Consider the following 17,586-nt stretch of genomic DNA (forward strand, 5'->3'; position numbering starts at 1 on the left):
TTTGTTTGGGTACAGTGTTCTGGGGCTGAAGCGGTTAATACAGTATTGTTTCTTTGAGTTGATTAATTTTTTCTATCTTCTGTAAAAAATTTAAAAAAGCTTCATTGTAATTTTCTTTCAAGATCAATCAGTATTATTTTAATGCATTGTCACGGGGCACTTAAATGACATGCGACCCATAGGCCGGTGCCTACTCTGCCTATTTATTAATCTGGCACTGGTGGGGAGAAATGCTGGCTGATTTGGGCAGTCTTGACACGTACCCTAGGTGGCTCACCACTAATAATGTCCTTCATGAATGAAATACTCTTTTTTTTTTTTTTTTCTGCCTGGTGTCCTCTCCTCCAATGATAAGACTTGCCCTGACACCCTCCACTCCTGCACAACCATTTGCTGGGAAGATCAGTGCAGTGCTCTTTCTCCTCCCTCCAGCTCTTATGCAGCTGAGAACAGAGGGAATGTGATCACTGATACAAAAGGGAAAAAAAGGTATTCATAATTTTTTTTTATATCTATACAAACATGGGCGTCCGCAGGTAGGGGCAAGGGGTGTCAAGTGCCCCCCTCCCGGCAGGGCCGGCGCTACCTATAGACAAGTACGCATATCAATCGGGGGCACCGCGCTGCATCTCCCAGGGTATCTATGTGTATGGGGGTGTAATGTATCTGTGTGTATGGGGGTATAATGTACTGTATCTGTGTGTATGGGGGTGTAATGTATCTGTGTGTATGGGGTATAATGTACTGTATCTGGGTGTATGGGGGTGTAATGTATCTGGGTGTATGCGGGTGTAATATATCTGTGTGTATGGGGTATAATGTACTGTATCTGGGTGTATGGGGGTGTAATGTATCTAGGTGTATGGGGGTATAATGTACTGTATCTGTATGTATGGAGTGTATGGGAGTGTACTGTATCTATGTGTATGGGGGTGTACTGTATCTATGTGTATGGGGGTGTACTGTATCTATGTGTATGGGGGTGTACTGTATCTGGGTGTATGGGGGTGTACTGTATCTGGGTGTATGGGGGGTGTAATGTATCTGGGTGTATGGGGGGTATAATGTACTTTATCTGTGTGTATGAGGGTGTAATGTATCTGGGTGTATGGGGGTATAGTGTACTGTATCTGGGTGTATTGGGGTGTAATGTATCTGGGTGTATTGGGGTGTAATGTATCTGGGTGTATGGGGGGTATAATGTACTGTATCTGGGTGTATGGGGGTGTACTGTATCTGGGTGTATGGGGGTGTACTGTATCTGGGTGTATGGGGGTGTAATGTATCTGGGTGTATGGGGGGTATAATGTACTGTATCTGTTTGTATGAGGGTGTAATGTATCTGGGTGTATGGGGGTATAGTGTTCTGTATCTTGGTGTATGGGGGTGTACTGTATCTGGGTGTATGGGGGTGTACTGTATCTGGGTGTATGGGGGTGTACTGTATCTGGGTGCATGGGGGTGTAATGTATCTGGGTGTATGGGGGTGTACTGTATCTGGGTGTATGGGGGTGTAATGTATCTGGGTGTATGGGGGTGTACTGTATCTGGGTGTATGGGGGTGTACTGTATCTGGGTGTATGGGGGTGTACTGTATCTGGGTGTATGGGGGTGTAATGTATCTGGGTGTATGGGGGTGTAATGTATCTGGTGTATGTGTACTATGTCTAAAGTCTCTGACCATCTCCTGTACTATGTCTGCAGTCTCTGACCATGATAATGACATTGTTGAAAAGGGGCGGAGCATGGGTGACCTTAAAATAATGCCCCCCCCCCCCCCCCCCCCCTGAAAAAAGTCCTGCAGACGCCCATGTATACAAATGTATACAAAAATGTTTTGCCTGTTTATCCAAAATGTTAGCGTGATCCTTAGAACAAGAGGTTAGGGGAAATATTATAGTACGGCACTTCTTCTAAGGACTGCTATGTGGAAATTCCCTTCACTTTGCTGGGGAAGTAAAGGTAAATTTTAACAGTGGTACACAGAAGCAGTGGTTTACTGAGGAGTGCATGTTTGCTGAAAGTTTCTGCTCATGTGCAAACATAATGCTGCTATCGATTATTGTGACCTTCAACATTACTTAACATGCATGGGGATTCCCACACATGCACACACATGTTGTTGGTCTCTACAAGGTCCCAGATATCAATTGCATATGTGCACATGCGTGGGAATATCATGTGCACATGTAGACATGCTGGAGATCTCTGCCAGGTCCAAAATACCTGGCAGAGACCTCTAGTCTATCCATTCATGCATGGGATATTTGAAGATGTCAGCACAGCAGAACTAAAAGCAAAATGTTTTTTTCCCATTTCAGAAAGAGCAAGGGAGGTTTGTGACCCCTGACAGGTCTTTTGCAATATCTGTCCTATTGGAGAGATTTTCCTTTACTTCTGGTCCAATAGCCAAAACTGGAAGTGAGAGGAAGTTCCTCCAATGTGAGGGAATCCCTGTTTAGTTTCCTAGTTGGAAGATTTCCCCTCTATTCCTACTCTGTTGATGGCAACCCAAAATTTGATTTCCTCTCACTTTAAGGCCCATTTCACAGTTCACACTGGTGCAGTGCGGAATTCTCAGTGATTTCTGTGCGTTTCCTGCACCGAATCCAAATCGCACCCATCCATGCAAACTGCTGCGGGTGTGTATGTTAACAACACCCCAAAATCGGTTCGCAAAATGCAGTGCAACTTGCAGAATCAGATCACATGGGTGTGAACACCCATGTGATCCGATTCTGGTGCGGCAAAAAAGGGTCCTGCGCGATTTTGGTGCGGATGCAGTGAAATTTGAGCCATACAAAATGAATGGCTCAAATTACACTGTTGCAAAATCGCATGTGATTTGAACAGGAATGCGGTGCAATTCCTGTCTGAATCACTTGCGGTTCGTGCACCGCACCAGTGTGAACCAGGCCTTACTCTCAGTGATAATTGTAAACAGGACTGATAGAGAGGTTACATCTCCCTAATGAAGTCACAGACAGCAATAAAAACCCGACAGGTGTTCTAATCCCTCTCCTCTCTGTCCAATATGAAAAATACAAGATAAAAAGTTTTACCTTTAGTTACTTTAACCACTTCCAGCCCAGGCCAATTCTGGCATTTGTCTCCTACATGTAAAAATCATCATAACACTCTCTAACACAACATCACATCTTCAATCTCTCCCTCTTTACTGGCATCTTCCCCAACTCTCTAAAATATGCATTAGTCACCCCTAGGGCTGGGAGATTTTCTTTAAAAAAAAAATCTTCGATTCTCTTAAAAAAACTCGATTCACGATTTGAATCGAGTTTTTTTTTTTTTTTGGAAACCGCGCTGGTCCTGAGGCGCTGCGGGCATGAGCTTTTAGGCGAGGCCGCGGCTTCGGCCTAGTCCGCGGCTACGGCCGGATGCCGCGGACTAGGCCGAAGCCGCAGCCTCGCCTAAAAACTCCGTGCCCGAAGCTCTTCAGGCCTGGCGCGGTGTCAGCGCCGGTCCGGAGGCGCTGCGGGCATGAGTTTTTAGGCGAGGCCGCGGCTTCGGCCTAGTCCGTGGCGTCCGGCCGTAGCCGCGGACTAGGCCGAAGCCGCGGCCTCGCCTAAAAACTCATGCCCGCAGCGCCTCGGGACCGGCGCGGTGGAAAAAAAAAATCTAAAAAAATCGATTTGCTTAAATTTTGAATCGATTTGACCTCTCAACTCGATTCAAGATTTCAATCGATTTTTTTCCCAGCCCTAGTCACCCCCATACTTAAAGCGGTTGTATACCTTTTTTTTTAAACTTTTACCTACAGGTAAGCCTATAATAAGGCTTACCTGCAGGTAAAAAAAAATATCATCTAAACCTGTACGGTTTAGGAGATATTCCCCTCGCAATGAGCCGCTGACTGCAGCGGAGCATGCGCACAGGGGATTCTCGGCTGACAGCCTGGAAAACTCTGCAGGTTGCTGGACAGAAGTCTCCTGCGCGCATGCACGGGAGTGACGACATCGTGGCTCTTATAGGCTAAATAAGAAAAGATGGTGGTTGCGCTGTGTTAAAGGGACAGTGGGGGAAGAGGGGTGGGGGAGGGGCTACAGAAATGACCAATGTGACAAAGTGGGCTGAAAAAATGAGCCAAATGCACTAATGCGCTCTAGATGCTAAAAACATAGTGAAAACACAGTACAAAATTGCTGGTCAACACAAAAATGAGTATTAAATTATAGGCAGGCAATGCGTAATATATAAAGGTAATAGTGGAACAGTGAATCCAGTAGAAATGACTACTTAAATAAAACAAAACCTTATAAATGGATAAAAATGCTGACACAAATAGGAGCATACAAATGAAAATAACAATGGCACAATACAAAAGTGAGTGGATAACAATCAAAATGACTATGAGATAAGTCCAAAATGGGTATGGGCTAGTAGCGCACTAGCAAAAAAAACAATAATGATGGGCTGCAAGTGACAAGTCCCTGAGGATAAATAAATGGCAGTCCCGTCACCAAATCAAAAAAATCGTGACTAAAATAACACACAAAACAGTTCCAATCGTGAAGGGAGGGGGATCTTCAGTGAGGGCACCTCCGTGTTTGCAAGACGCTTACCTTACAGCTGTAAGGCATACAGCTTGTGTTGCAAGTGGCCAGCAGATGTAGAAGTTCCATGTAAGCAGGTAATAACAGTGGTGACAATGCCAAGCGGAATATAGAAATAAAAAATAAACAGCATGTAATATGACTCTGCGACGACCACAGTGGAGAGGGGCAAGACACACAAGAGGGGAGGTTGCACTCACTTTAATAAAGTGAGTGTGGGCATCAATCCACGAGCGCCGAGCTCGTATGCCTCCAGGAGTATCACCAATCTGGAATCTGTCCCCGTGCCTCACTCCTCAGTGCTCATCGGGTAGAGTGACGGTAAAACGTATAAGGGGAAAAGAAACGCACATAGCGTGATCCCATATAAAAGATATATTTATTAGATAAAAAACGTCCAGTCGACTTACATTTAAACAACGCTGAAGTGCATAGTAACCACGAGCGCCAAGCTCGTCTCCTGTTGTTTGTCTGTGGCAGCGTCCCGAAGCCCGCTGCTGTGTTAGTGGGTGCCCAGCGGCCATTTTCCCAAGGCCCATCTATAGGGAGAGTAGCACACAGTGCCGTTACCTGTTGTCAAGGTGACTATAACAGGTCAGGTTGAGAGGAATATTCTTAGCCATGAACCGGATCGGCTAGAACATGATCTCAAGCGAGATAAAAACGAGATAAAAGCGAAATAAAGCCCTACCAAGACACGTTATCACATGTATCGGGTTGTACTGAGAGTACATTACACAAAAAATTTTCAAAAAACTGCAAAAAAATAGAAAAATATATAAAATGTATATGAAAAAAATCTTGAATGGAAATGGAATAAATTACATATGCAAATAAAAAACAATAGTGAAAGTGGAAAGTAAGAAGGGTGAAGGAATGGGGAGGAGAAATAAGGGAAGGGGAATGGTGAAGAAGAACAAACCAGGATGTAAAATGAAATAAACATAAATAAAAAAATAAAATGAAAGAAAATAATATATATATATATATATATATATATATATATATATATATATATATATATATATGAAAAAATATAATATAAATAAAGGAATAAATAAAATGAAATAAAAAAATAAAATAATAATAAAATTAATAAATAAATAAAAATATGCCGTGAAAAATGAAAAATGTGAAGAAATATGTAGAAATATTTAATAATAAAGTAATGAAAATAATAAAAATAAACAATACAAATAAAACTGAAAGGAAAAGGCAATAGAAATGAATAAAACATAGAAAAAATGTATAAGAAATAGAAGGGGGGACGGAAAAAGTGAAAAAAAATAAAAATAAAAAAGGGAAAACTGGAGCTCGGGATGTGTCACAGACCTGTTGGATAAATGATATAAAAATACAACAAATGCAATCCAATGGACGAATACGACTAAGAGCAATGAGTAGCTGACCTGAAGAAAGAAGAGAATAAGAGGGAGAAAAAAACACAGCTGGCTCTGTGGTAACCTGCCGCCGGATTGGATCCTGAGCTCTCCAATTACATGGGAGACTCCAGAGGAGCCGGTGGGGAGCGGCAGGGGGGGGGGGGGTTGTCCTCTCCCACTGCCTGTAAAAGCCATCCAGTGGATAATAAGCTGATAGGATGGCTTTTACAGGACAGGGAATCACCCGCTGTAAAGAAACATACTGGGATGATGCCTGTACCTGCAGGCATCATCCCAGTATAGCCACTTCATATGAAGTCGGGGAAGTGGTTAGCCTGAGAGCAGCAGCAAATGTGACAGTTACATTCCCAGCACATTCATGGGTTTAATTTTGCTTTAATGAAGGGAGTTGAAGTGGCTTACTGATCATGTGTCCACTGTGATTGGCTCTGACAGTGGTCAAATGATCGGAAGTCTGCCCCGCTAACTATATTATTTATACTCTTTAGAAGTATAGAAGAGCTTGGGAATCGCCTGAATTTATCTCTAGTCGACCTCTGATCTGGCGCTGCGGGCTGGATCTGGGAGCGCTCAGTCATGGCTTCTGAGAAGTGATGAGCTCAGGCATCCTTTAAACTGTGTCTCTGCTAAAAAATATATAATATTATATATATATATATATATATATATATATATATATATATATATATATATATATATATATATATATATATATCTCTCTATCTATCTATCTCAAATGTTTGGGGGTTCTAATAAATTTCTAGCAAAAAATAATGATTTTAACTTAAAACCAACAAGTGTCCGAAAAAGGTTTAGTCTTTAAGAACCCTTTCACACTGAGGCGATTTTCAGGTGTTTTAGCCTCTAAATAATGCCTGAAAGCTGCCTCCCATTCATTTTGGTGTGACTTTTCACACTGGGGCGGTGCGCTTGCGGGACGTTAAGAAAAGTCCTGCAAGCAGCATCTTTGGGGGGGGTTTGGGAGCGCTGTATTTAGCGATACCAAAACGCCCTGCCCATTGAAATGAATGTGCAGCGCTTTAGAAGCGCTGCAACACGGGCGCTTTTAACACCTTCTTCAGCCGCTATCGGGGAGGTTAGAAACGCCCCGCTAGCAGCCGAAAAGCGCCGCTAAAACGAGGTGGGGCTTTAGCACTAACGCTCGGTGGCCCCAGTGTGAAAGGGGTCTAAATGGTTAAACTGACCTAATTTACAGACCGAAGTTCATTCCTTTGATCTAAAGAACAAAACGTTACAATATTTATAGTTAAGCTGAATGGTGTGAAACTTGGCAGACTGCCTGTTTTTTGGGGGGGGGGTTTGACAGCTGTCGGCTTGAGCAGAGAACTCTGCATAGAATCGGGAAAATGCTTTGTTAACACCGAGAGGGGGGAAAAATTGCGTTCTCGATTCTTAACGTCTAATTGTGCAGCTCTACCTATAGGTACTGTAAATATCTCCTAAATGTGCGCTGTTTACGAGATATTTACTGTATACGCCACAGATGACGTCATCGGTGCATGCGCTCTGAAGGAACGGCTGCCTGTGCTGTTTCTTCACGGCCTGTGCCGTGACCGGCAGCTCCCGCGCGCATGCACAGGAGTGACATCATCACTGACTGCTGTATAAATGTCACTGGTCCCAAAAAAGTGTCAAAAGTGTCCTATGTGTCCGCCATGTCGCAGTCCAGCTAAAAATCGCTGATCACCGCCATTACTAGTAAAAAAAAAATAATAATAAAAATGCCATAAATATATCCCCTATTTTGTAAACGCTATAACTTTTGCGCAAACCAATCATAATACGCTTATTAGGATTTTTTTTTTACCAAAAATATGTAGCAGAATACATATTGGCCTAAATTGATGAATACATTCTTTTACATTTTTGGGGGGATATTTATTATAGCAGTTAGTAAAAAATATATATATTTTTTTTTTTTTCAAAATTGTTAGTTTTTTTTTGTTTATAGCGTAAAAAATAAAAACCGCAGAGGTGATCAAATACCACCAAAAGTTCTATTTGTGGGAAAAAAGGACATCAATTTTATTTGCGTACAACGTCCCACGACCGTGCAATTGTCAGTTAAAGCGACACAGTGCCGTATCGCAAAAAATGGCCTGGTCAGAAAGGGGGTAAATTCTTCTGGGGCTGAAGTGGTTAAAGGGATGAGGCGGCAACTTTCACTTGAATGGGCTGCCCTATACATGACAAATGCTCCAGAGAAGCTCCTGCGGCTTTTCAGGAGGCAAGCTTTGTGTGCTTTTTTGTAGCGCAACCAGGGTTGTCAACTCTAAGTAAATTTTCAATTTGTGGAAATTTGTGATTTTTACATGTGTCTGCGAATGACATGCAGCCTGGACATTCACGGACAGATATAAAAATCACAAATTTCCACCACAAGAAGTGAATTTACTGACAGTTGGCAGCCCTGAGTGCAACAAAAACGCCATGTTTGGGGTGCCATTACCAATTAATGGCATCACAAGTGCATTCCCAGAACACGCAGCTATCAACATGGGCTTTACAAAGTGTTCTACACTAAGGCTGCTTTCACACTGAAAGTGCTGGCTGTTAGCGGTAAAGCGCTGTTCGTTTTAGCTGCGCTTTACCGCTGTTTAAAGCGGAGTTCCGACAATTTTCTTTCTTTTTTTTTTTTTTTTTTTAAAGTCAGCAGCTACAAATACTGCAGCTGCTGACTTTTAAAATATGGACACTTACCTGTCCAGGGTGCCCGCGATGTCGGCACCCGAAGCCGATCTGTCCCTCGGCTCTCGGGTGGAGGCGCCGCCATCTTAGGTAAGGGAATCAGGAAGTGAAGCCTTGCGGCTTCACAGCCTGGTTCCCTACTGGGCATGCGCGACTCGCACCGCGCGATTCCACTGGTCCCTGCTGTCTTCTGGGACCTGTGTCTCTCCCGAGAGACAGCGGGGGGATGGAGGAGGCGCCGGATAAAGCATAGATATCCACGGATACTGCGGCTATTTATGCCTGGAAGTGGAAGCAAATACCTCGATTAGACAGGTATCTGCTCCCCCCTGAAAGGTGTCAAATGTGAGGGGGGGGGGGATTCCGAAAAGCGGAAGTTTTTGGGTGGAACTCCGCTTTAGGCGGCGCTTTTCAGTCACTAGCGGGGCTAGAGTTGCCACCTCATCCCTTTAACCACTTGCTTACCGAGCACTTAAACCCCCCTCCTATCCAGACCAATTTTTAGCTTTCAGCGCTAACGCATTTTGAATGACAATTGCGCGGTCATACAACGCTGTACCCAAATGAAATTTTTATCATTTTTTTCCCACAAATAGAGCTTTCTTTTAGTGGTATTTGATCACCTCTGCGGTTTTTACTTTTTGTTAAAAAAATTTAAAAACCTGAATTTTTTTTAAAAAAAAAATTTTTTTTTTTTATATTTTGTTATAAAAAAATTTTAACGGGTAATTTTTCTCCTTCATTGATGTACGTTGATGAGGCGGCAGTGATGGGCACTGATAGGTGGCAGTGATGGGCACTGATGGGTGGCAGTGATGGGCACTGATGGGTGGCAGTGATGGGCAGCACTGACAGGTGGCACTGATTGGCACTACAGGTGGGCATTGGTAGGTGGCACTTGTGAGCATTGATAGGTGGCACTTGTTGGCATTGATAGGTGGCACTGTGGGCACTGTTAGGTGGCACTGTGGGCACTGTTAGGTGGCACTGTTAGGTGGCACTTTTGGGTGGCACTGATGAGAATGTTTTGTGCTCTTACTTTGGGACTGATGTCCCTGGCATCTGAGCCGGTGATCGGCTTTTTTCTTTACTCGCGCTGTCAGCGCGAGTAAAAAAAAAACCGATTACCGATCTTCCTGTTTACATCATGTGATCAGCTGTCATTGGCTGACAGCTGATCACATGGTAAGGGGCCGGGACCGGCCCCTTACTCAGATCGGTGATCAGCCGAGTCTCAGTGACTCGGTGATCACACCGCGCCCGGCGCGCGCCCTGCAGGGCGCGCGCAGGGAGCGTGCACAGGGGAGGCCGTCATATGACGGCCTCCCGGGAATGTAGGTCCGCGCTGTGGCCGTCATTCGGCCATAGCGCGGATGTCAAGTGGTTAAACCCGAACACCTTTGAATTACACAGGTTCTGAGGCTAATTAAATGCAGATAAGGCACCAAGTGAGTTTAATTACCACCTTAATCAGCCACAGCACCTGTGTAATTAATATGTGTTCAGGTTTAAAGGGATGAGGTGGCAACCATAAGCGGGGCGCTTTTAACCCCAAAGAAGGGGTTAAAAATTCCAGTGTTGCGGTGATTCCGAAGCACTGCCCATTCATTGCAATGGGCAGGGGCATTTTGGGAGCGCTAAATACAGTGCTCCCAAACCGCCACAAACATGCTGCTTGCAGGTCTTTTTCTAACGTCCCGCAAGCACAAAGAATGAGGCGGTTTTCAGGTGCTAGTTCTAGTGCTAAAACGCCTGAAAACTGCTTCAGTGTGAAAGGAGGTCTAGAAAGGGAAATTCGAAGAGGAATGACGGGCTGAGGTATTTGGTGAAAGTTGTGTCTGTGAACTTCATTTCACTAAATAAAGTTGGGTGTAAAAAAAAATCTTATTAAAAAAAAGAAATCAGGGCCATTAATAAAGAATAACGTTAAACAGCGGGACGAGCAGCCCACCCTCATGTGAGAGAACCGCGCCCTGTACTGGGTGTGGCCGGTACCTGCGCAGTGGGCGCGTCCCCCTGCACACCGTGCCCTACCTGGCCGTACCCCGGATGCTTACACGGAATTCACTCACATTTTGGGACTGGCGGGTCAGACCCATCCTGAGGAATTCGGCGCTCTTTGCCCATATATGGGGATTTTTATTGTCAGCCAATGGCGGAGGAGTGGGTGGGGCCCGGGACGCAGACACTGACTCAATCAGAGGAAACTGACTCAGACAAACAGAAGGGGAGACGGGCAGACGGAGAGATTTGGAGAGAGGAGCGGCGTGCTTGTTATCCATCCGAAGGCCTTCTTCTAGAACGGGGCAGCATGAGCAGTCAGTTTAACAAGGGGCCGTCCTATGGACTGTCTGCAGAAGTTAGGAACAGGGTAAGGTGATGGTGTGTAGGGTGCTGAGGGGCCTCTAACGTTCTTTCCTCATGTTACTAATTCTTCTCATAGGAATATGGAGATACAGGGTGCATGTGAGGAGGGGACTATACAGGGTGCTGTGTATACGTGTGACAACACCTACTCATCACTTCTCTATTGACTTCCATTGGTGGCTCCTTTAGGCCCTGTGTGTTCTGGGGGTACACAAAAGTGTGAGACTTGTGCTGCTGTTAAGGCGTCCCACACACTATTCTAGTAAAATTATTATTATTATTATTATTATTATTATCTATTTTCCTTCTATAGGAGTTTAGAAGCAAAAAAATGCGGTAAAAAGCTGCTTTAATTTTTTTTTTTTTTTTTTTTTTTTTTTTTCCGCGTGCGCATATTATGGTGTTAATACGTTCTATTGACCGGAATTCTGCATTTAAAATGCGTTGACATGGGAACGTGCCCAAGGCCATGTTCACACCTGGGTATTTTGAATCACAGGCAGACTTGCCACGGTTTGCTAAGGTGCGAATGACAAATCTCACAACGAACATTTCAGATACCGTTTATTTGAATGGCACCAAAAAAAAAAAACAAAAAAAAAAATGTGGTTTGGTTCTGCAGTGCGATAAATCGTGCTGCAATTGCGTGAGACGTGTTGACTCAAAAGAAGCTCCTGAACTTTTATTTTGGTTGACAAGCTTCAGGAGATTGCAGCGCGATTTATCGCGGCAGTACCACACCGAGTTTTCAGGTGCCATTCAAACGAATGGCATCTAATATATTTGTGATTCACACCTGGCTGTTTTGAAATCGCGGCAAATCTTCCCGTGTTTCAAAATGCCCGGGTGTAAATGCAGCCTAACTGTGTGTGTGTGGTAGTTTTTTTTTTTTTTTTTTTTTTTCTTCAAAAAATCTTACACCACACAAGTGTGGTGTAGTGCTGCACGATTCTGAGAAAAATGAGAATTATGGATTTTTTTTTTTTTTTTTGCTTAGCATAAAGATCACAATTCTTGCGGCGTAACATTATCTTTCACATTATACAAAAAAATTGGGCTAACTTTATGGTTTTAGTTTTTTTTAATTCATTAAAGTGTCTTTTTTTTTAGGGGGGGGGTTTCCCCAAAAAATTGCATTTGAAAGACCGCTGCGCAAATACAGTGTGACATAAAATATTGCAACCACCGCCATTTTATTCTCTAGGGTCTCTGCTAAAAAGAATATAATGTTTGAGGGTTCTAAGTAATTTTCTAGCAAAAAATGACTAAGGCCCTTTCACACGTGTAGACTGTTCCGATCCGCCTGTCAGCTTTTTTTCAGGCGGACTTGAACGGACGCTCCATACATCTCTATGGAGCGACGGATGTCAGCAGTGACATGTCCGCTGACATCCGCTCCGCTAAATCCAGACGGATGGAAACCCTATTTTACATCCGTCTGTCTCGGATGAAAACAGATAGGCGGTCTGTTTTTTTTTTTCATCCGTGTGGGTTTTTTTTTTTTTTTTTTTTATATTCCCCCCCCCCCATAGAGGAGAGCGGAGATCTGACAGGTCCATGCCTGCACAGTGACCGGACACAGACTGGTCATCCGCCAGCTCAGCGGGGATCAACAGAGCGATCCCCCGCTGAGCAGGTGGATGTCTGAAAACGGATCCACACATGTGAAAGGGGCCTAACTTGAAACCAGCAAGTGTCCGAAGAAGGTTTAGTCTTTCAGCCCTTACACACTGGGGCGGTTTGCAGGCGCTATTGCGCTAATAATAGCGCCTGCAAACCGCCCCGAAAGTGCCGCTACTTTCATTCCAGTGTGCAAGCCCCGAGGGCTTGCACACTGGAGCGATGCACTGGCAGGATGGTAAAAAAAGTCCTGCTAGCAGCATCTTCGGAGCAGTGAAGGAGCGGTGTGCATACCGCTCCTTTACCGCTCCTGCCCATTGAAATCAATGGGACAGTGCGGCTATACCGCCGGCAAAGCGCCTCTGCAGAGGCGCTTTGCGGTGATATTTAACCCTTTCTCGGCCGCTAGCGGGGGGTAAAACCGCCCCGCTAGCGGCCGCATACCGACGGTAAAACGCCGCTAATAATAGCTGCGTTTTACCGCCGCCCCAGTGTGCAAGGGCTCTTTAAGTAGTTAAACTTCCCTCATTTACAGATCGAAGTTCATTCCTTTTGATTTAAAGAGCAAAACCTTACAATGTTTATAGTTAGCCCAGCAGCTGAGAAATGTTGTGAAACTTGGCAGACTGCCTGTGTGTGTGGTGGTTTTTTAATTTTTTTTTGACAGCTGTCGACTGTCTATGAACTCTACATAGAATTGGGAAAATGCTTTTAGATTGCCGGGGGGGGGGGGGGGGGGGGAGAGATCGCAATCTCGATTAACGATTAATCATGCAGCTCCAGTGTGGTGTTTTTTTTTTTTTTTTTTTTTTTTTTATTTTCTGCCTCTAAACTCCTATGTGTGCATGGACACATAGGTTAGCAAGCTCAGACGCCTGTAAAAGCAGCGTTCTGAGTTTAAGTGGGTATGAGGCCTAATTGGTAGCGGCACCCTGAAATGTGTCTGGAAACCGCTTGCAGCCCCAAAGGGTGCGGGAGCGCCTCTTGACACGTGTACAGCAGCCTGCCCTATGCTGTCACACCAAACAAAAAAGCTTTAGCATGACTGGAGCTAAAGCCTGGTACACACAGGTCTGTTGAGCTGGGCAACATTTGGCCCGTGTGTATGGCAGCCTGTCTGACAGAGGACGACCGAATGTCTGACTTCTATCGAAGGGGTATGCTAGAAAAAACAACGTTGGCTGCCGGTGGTGGGGTCAATCCCCTATAGCTCAGCTGGGAAATTACTGTACTAACATCGCACAGTTAGTACAGTGAACTGCTCAGTCTTTTTCCGTTTAGCCCACTGGGTTACTGATAGTGTATCAGGTTTTAGGCTCCCTATACATGCTGCAATCTCTGTACAATCAACTTTAGATCTGTGTAAACTCCTAATGCAAAGGCCTAGCTGCATTATCCAATTAGGCTTCATTTACACAGCTGTAAAAAAAAAAAAAAAAATGCTTTCCAAGCACTTATTTACAGATCTGCATTTGCGACATTCACACTGAAGTATGGCTACATGTATGCCAGATGCAGGTTTTGGAGGGTGGGGAAAGGACAATTTTATGCAAGTATTTGGTTACAAAGCCTAGTACACACCATCAGAGTTTTTTCATTCAACCCTCCAGGTTGAACGGAAAAAAAGTGACTGCTCCAGTCGGAGCCACTGTACTAGCAATCCATTGGCTGAGATCGCTGATCGGGAGCTGGACAGCTGCTGATTTTTCAGAATGCTCGTTCGGACCGGCTGCCATACACACCAGCTGAATGTCGGCCCGTTTTTATTGAAATGGCCAATGTCACCTGACATTCAGCCTGTGTACTAGGCTTTACACAGGAAGTTTTGCACTAAAAGAAGCGGTTGATTTATTAAAACTGCTGCACTCAGAATCTGGTGCAGCTGTGCATGGTAGCCTGTCAGCTTCTAACTTCATCTTGTTCAATTAAACTTTGCCAAAAAACCCTGAAAGCTGATTGGTTTCTGTGAAGAGCTGCGCCAGATTTTGCACTCTCCAGTTTTAGTAAATCAACCCCACCGTGTAATTAGATGAGTAAAGTTTTATGCCCAGGTCTTTAATTCCAGTATGCAAGGCTCTTGTACTACATGGTAGATCTAAAGGAGCTTGTACGATTTTTGATTTGTAATGTGTGGTATTTAGATACAGTATGAATGTTTTGTAAACGCATTGCGAACGCATATGCAAAAATTTATGTAATACAATAAGCTTAGTTTACACCAATGTGGTGTTTCATGTGCCTTACAGCATGCTGTGTTTTTCACACCTAAACGTACCATAAATGCAAGTGAGACATCATTCATTCTAGCCTGCCCAGGAAAACGCAGCATTTTACTGTGCAGACTAATGAAGTGGCAGCTCTGGCAGAGAGCTGTGATGCATGTTTCAGTGCATCACACTGTTCTCTTTATATTTTTCTAACTTATTTCATGTATGTTCATTCATGTTACTGCACAGCAGTCTGGTGACACATGGCCCATCCAGTGCAGTAAAATAGACAAGCTGCAATTTTCCACATTGCGCATCACATCAGCGTTGTGGTATGAATAGGGCACATAGAAAACTTGCATTATGCAGGTCACCTATGATGGTTTGAACAAGCCTCAAGGGCTCTTTTTTACACCTTCAATTGGGGATACCCCCCTTTAAGCCATACAGGGTTGTATAATGCAATGGTTTGCAGCCCCAGCAAAAATTATACACCATTCGCGTTCATTGGGTAATGTTGCCACCAAACGCAACCAATACAAGTGAATGGTGCCACTACCATGCTGTAACCATGTGTAATGCAAGCAGTGGTGCAGTATTTACAGGTTTAAAACAGGCAGGGAGGAAGCAGCATATCTTTCTCGCTGGCTGTCAAATGCCTCTGAAAAAGATCCACTGTGGATTGCTTTTCAGAGGGGTGACCAGGTCTGGCGCACATCTAAACCTAGCCTAAAAAAGATGATGCCTCATACCACAAATGCATGTAAATGTGTGTGGAACTGAATGTGGGGACTGCAGTGTGAACAAGCCCTAAAGGCATACATAGATCATGTAATCATACCTAAACGGTTTGTCAACCAGTAGCCCTCAACATCAAGAATCCGGTTTTAAATGACTCCTGTTCACATTTTTTTTTTTTTTTTTTTTAAATTGGCAGAATTGGGTATTTTTAGCCCCATAGACTTTATTGGGAGTGTACCAAGTATGTTGCATGTGGTGTCTGTTTTTTTTTTTTTTCCTCCCCCCCCCCCCCCCCCATTTGCTGTCATAGGCAGTTTGAATCTCGGCAGGCCTAGATTCACACAGTGTATGGGCAGGCTGAATGTACGATCAACTTGGGTACAACCAGGCTGCCGGATTTTACATGCGGTTATTTCCAGCGGCTGTTATTGCCACTGACCATAATTACTGTGTTCTCCCAGCAGGAATGGTTCCACTGTGGTTGCAAGAAAGAAATTCACTCCATCTATAGCCAGCCTTAGCCCGTGGGCCAAAACAGGTGATCCCGCCGACAGCCACCCAATAAGCAAATCTTGGCCTATCCTATTAGAAACCAGCTTTAGTTGTCACCAGCACGGGTGACCCCAGTAGAAGCTTGACCTTCGCCTCCTTTTCCTGTGACAACTGAACTTTCAGATTTCCAATAACTTTCTGTCACCTGTACAGCTTAGGAGGGTGATCCTCTCAGCCAGATAGCAATAAAAACCCTTTAAAGCCCCATTCATACCTAGTATAGCAGGAACACGCATCGTTTTGCGTGACGCCCAATTTCAATGGGCTGACCAACGCTTGACAAACTCAGAATAGTAGCTCATGAAGGTGTTGATTTACTAAGACTGGAGATTGCAAAATCTGGTGCAAGTCTGCATAGAAACCAGCTTCCGGGTCTTTTGCCAAAGCTTACCTAAAAGCCCCACCATGTTGGTCTGTGTCCATGCACACGTAAACTGTCGGTGTTTGGAGGCATAAGTGTTTAGGGACAGTAGAAAAACACAGCCTGTGCTTTCAGGAGCAGTAAAAACAAGCTGTAAAAATGAAAAACGTGGCTAAACCATGTACAGCTGCATCAGAGTTTGTATTCCCCAATTTTAGTAAATCAACCTAGAAGCATTTTGCTGCATTTGTCACATGTTTGTGCATGGCAAAACACCTGCTAGCTTCTCGCATTTTGGGTGAAAACACTCTCCCCCCCCCCCTTATGTAGTTGAATAAGGGGCCAAAAGGCAATGTCTGCCACTGGGTAGGTAACAAGATGTCATAAACATTACTATGATGATGCATCCTCCATGAAGTCTTGAACATCTTTACTTTTTTCAAGTGGAGTAGTCTTTTACAACACACAACTCAACTTCTAGAAAATGCAACCAACCAAGTATATCTTTCTACGTTAATATATTTTAATATTGGGTTGGACAGTAAAATTTAACATATGAATGAGTTGGGGTTTAAATTGTATTCGTGTATACTGTTAAACTTCTTAGTAAAACCAAACAATACATCTTGCTTTCTGCAAAAGTAATTTCCACATGCATTCTGGTTGCGGCATAGTACGCTTCCGTTTATTTTACAATGACAGGAGGTCCCCTTCTCAGAAGGTACATAAAACTCTAGCAGAGACAGTTTCCTTCCTTCTTGTATGTTTCTTTACATTTAGTCCTTTATGTACACATACATTGGTCGTTTGCTTTTTTTTTTTTTTTTATTCTGGATCCTGGGACCATAGGGATCAGCAGTTTTAAGCCATGGTAAACATGTCTATATTCTGACTCAGTGGAGCAGTAGTTGAGGGAACTAAATAGCAGAGATGTATCGGCAACTAGACGGTGGTTATTTTTGCCTTGACTAGAGGCGATAAATGAGTCTTTTTTTTTTTTTTTTTTTTTTTTTTTTCCCCCCCTTTTATGCAGGGTCCAGAACTTCTGTGATCTA

General features: G+C 43.9%; 1 protein-coding gene across 1 annotated transcript in view; it reads left to right on the forward strand.

The window, feature by feature from the left end:
* The first annotated feature begins 10,759 nt into the window (after window positions 1-10,759).
* CNN2 (calponin 2) overlaps window positions 10,760-17,586 on the forward strand; it is a 28,563-nt gene continuing 21,736 nt past the window's right edge. Inside the window, exon 1 of the mRNA XM_073597228.1 lies at window positions 10,760-11,054. Coding sequence (XP_073453329.1) covers window positions 10,836-11,054 — 219 coding nt within the window. The 5' untranslated portion in view covers window positions 10,760-10,835. The remainder of the gene's footprint in view (window positions 11,055-17,586) is intronic.

The sequence above is a fragment of the Aquarana catesbeiana genome, linkage group LG01 (genome assembly GCF_042186555.1).
Source record: "Aquarana catesbeiana isolate 2022-GZ linkage group LG01, ASM4218655v1, whole genome shotgun sequence".
Lineage (NCBI taxonomy): Eukaryota > Metazoa > Chordata > Amphibia > Anura > Ranidae > Aquarana > Aquarana catesbeiana.